The following is a 2897-nucleotide window of genomic DNA, read 5'->3' as shown; positions in this document are numbered from 1 at the left end:
TATTATTATTATTATTGGGTCCTGTTGGTATTATTATTATTGTTATTGTTATTGTTAGTACAGTTATTCCTGTTGGTATTGTTATTATTCTTATTGTTTTATTATTGTTATTACTATCATTAGAGAAAATAGAAAATAAATGTGGGTATATAATATGTTATAAGTATTGGTCGTATGTTGAGGCCTTACCCACATTTTACAACCTACTAGGGTTATTAGTGGTGTAAGAAAACAACAAAATATGCTTTTACACGACCGGATTATACCATATCTGGAAACCGCTGGTTTGTATCACTTCGCTAGGTTGAACAATCAGTGGTTCTGGGTTGATGAGCCCCTACTTAGCGCATTCGTTGAGAGGTGGCGTCCTGAAACCCACACCTTTCACATGCTGTTTGGAGAGTGCATTATCACTTTGCAAGACGTGGCGTATCAGCTCGGTTTGCCCATCGATGGAGAGGCCCTTAGTAGGTGCCTGACTGACTTTGAGAATCTGATGGAGAACGGAAGACCCGCATGGGTGTGGTTTCGGAAGTTGTTTGGTGAGTTACCGCCGCAGAATAAAGTCAAGCAGATGACGGTGTGCTACACTTGGTTCCATGAGAGGATCCGGGTTCTCCCAGCAGACGCGAGTGAAGAAACGGTGCGTATATACGCGCGTGCTTATATTCTGATGTTACTGTCATCTCAGCTGTTTGTGGACAAGAACGCAAACCGGTTTCACCTTCGCTGGTTGCCTTATTTGGCATCGCTGGACGATTTGGATAGATATAGCTGGGGCTCGGCTGCACTAGCCTGGTTGTATAGATGTTTTTGTCATGGGACAAACAGAAACGTTGTTAACTTGGCCGGGTCACTACAGCTTCTACAGTCTTGGATTTTTTGGAGGTTTTCCAGTTTGAGACCTAGTCGTTTTGATGTGTACGGGTTTCTGCTTGCATCCAGGTACGGCTTGTTATTTTAGGTCCATAAGTTGTTCAATTTGTGTTCTTCTTTGTTATAACATGCTTTCGATGAAAATTGTAGGTGGGCTACATATCTACCAAAAAATGATGCAGGGGATCAAAGAGTCGTGTTTGCACGCCTGTCTTTGGATAGATTGCGTATCCACAATCGCATGTGTGATCCTTAAGGGAAACTCGATAGCTACCTAGCGAGAAGTTTTCGGTCGGTGTCGTCTCAGCCACTGTGTACTCCGACTGGTGCGTATTGTATAACGTGATGGTGAAGCACCTTGAGTCTCTTTTGTTCCGATCAATAGCCTTCACCAATGCTTGACAAAATTCATGGCCAGATCCAAGTTACGCCTATGCTGTTTGTCCACGGAGCATAAATAGCTCAGCAAGCCTCCCGTAAGTAGACTTAACCAACGAAATGACCAGAAGGTTGCGAGTTTTCTTTAACACAGAATTCACACATTCACTAATGTTGATTGTCATGTGCCCGAACCGTCTACCGCTATCCTCATGTTGGGTCCACTTGTCATACTCCATCCGGTTGGCCCAGTCACACATGGTCGGGTTCTCAATCTGCATTATGTCAAACCAGTAATAAAATTCTGCTTCAGTTTTTGCATAGGCAGCATTGACCAGCATCCTCCTTGCATCTTTAGCTTTGAAGCTAAGGCTAAAATTTGCTGCTACATGACGAATACAGTACGCTCAAAAAGCACGTGGAGGTAGCCAACCATTCTCGGGGGCGTCAAGTGCAGCCTTGATGTCATTATGCCTGTCAGAGATAACATTGATATCCTCCTTTGGCGTCACATGTGATAGTAGGTTGGACAAGAAGAATGACCATGTCTCCGCATTTTCTCCCTCCACAAGGGCGAAGGCTATTGGGAGGATGTTCGAGTTCCCATCCTGCGCAATCGCCAACAGTAATGTGCCTCCATACTTGCCATACAAGTGGGTACCATCAATACTCACCAGGGGCTTGCAATGCCGGAAGGGCTCGATGCAGGGTGAAAATGTCCAGAAAAGACGATGAAAGTACACTGTAGACTCATCGACCTAATCCCCAACTCGAACAGGAGAGGTCTTTAACACAGTAACTGTCCCGGCCATGGTCAACTGTACCCCTAGCATCCAACGTGGCAACACGGCATACGACTCTTCCCAGTCTCCATATATTTGTGCTACTGCCTTCTATTTTGCCATCCAAATCTTCCTGTAACTAGGCTAGAACCCATAATCAGCTTATGTTACTTGTTGCAAAACCTTTATCGTAACCGCAGCATCCGCCCCAACCAACAGAAAATCCTCGCACAGATAACGTAGTAATCAAGCTGACGGTGATCAGTGGAAATAGAGGTGGCCAAGCAAGTGTGCGGACCGTTGTACCTCCTAACCTCCCAAGTTCCCTTTCGTGCACGAAGCAAATTGGGAATCAACCAACTACAGCCCTTGCCGAAATCCTTGCATTTTTCATGATACTTCAGATGATCCGATTCCAAGACTCGGTACTCAACACCTCGACAGATGCTATAGTCCTTCACACTCAGAACAACTTCATCTTTATTCTGGAACGATTACCCAATCTAAAATTCTGTAGAAGAACTCCCAATTGTAGCACCTCCGTCCGCCTGTTGACCCAGAGCCTCCAAGTTTAGAGTGAAGAAGTGTGGAGGGTACTGCTGTGTGCCAGAACTTGAAGGCCCGTGTTATGCATGTGGATTGGCACCTGTGTCATCATCACTGTCCCCAATGATATCTACAGGCTCCTGGTCAGAGTCATCGTCCCGTATTGCATTCTCTACTCGATCAGGTTCCCCGAAGCCTTCAACTTCATGAATTATCCACCACCGGTATCTGCCTCAAATGCCTGCTGCCAGACCCCAGGATTCTCCAACGGTACAGAACCAACTGCCTCCGTTCGATCTAAATCAGCCGTGAAGG

The 2897-nt window shown here is 45.5% G+C and overlaps 2 protein-coding genes across 2 annotated transcripts; one reads left to right on the top strand and one right to left on the bottom strand.

Moving 5' to 3' along the window:
* The first annotated feature begins 241 nt into the window (after positions 1-241).
* Positions 242-1132, top strand: LOC112728320 (protein MAIN-LIKE 1-like). Its single transcript, XM_025778405.1, has 2 exons — positions 242-945; positions 1027-1132. Exons 1-2 carry the CDS (start codon positions 242-244, stop codon positions 1130-1132), a joined length of 810 nt encoding a protein of 269 aa, XP_025634190.1.
* A 175-nt stretch (positions 1133-1307) lies between these two features.
* On the bottom strand, positions 1308-2691 carry LOC112728309 (uncharacterized). Its single transcript, XM_025778395.1, has 4 exons — positions 2683-2691; positions 2351-2521; positions 1688-2012; positions 1308-1639 (listed from the first exon to the last, which is right to left on the bottom strand). The coding sequence occupies exons 1-4, from the start codon at positions 2689-2691 to the stop codon at positions 1308-1310; spliced, it is 837 nt and encodes a 278-aa protein (XP_025634180.1).
* Positions 2692-2897: the final 206 nt, after the last annotated feature.

The sequence above is a fragment of the Arachis hypogaea genome, chromosome 2, assembly GCF_003086295.3.
Source record: "Arachis hypogaea cultivar Tifrunner chromosome 2, arahy.Tifrunner.gnm2.J5K5, whole genome shotgun sequence".
Classification (NCBI taxonomy): Eukaryota; Viridiplantae; Streptophyta; class Magnoliopsida; order Fabales; family Fabaceae; genus Arachis; species Arachis hypogaea.
Note: the sequence above shows the minus strand (reverse complement) of the source record. Positions and strands in the feature narration are given on the sequence as shown.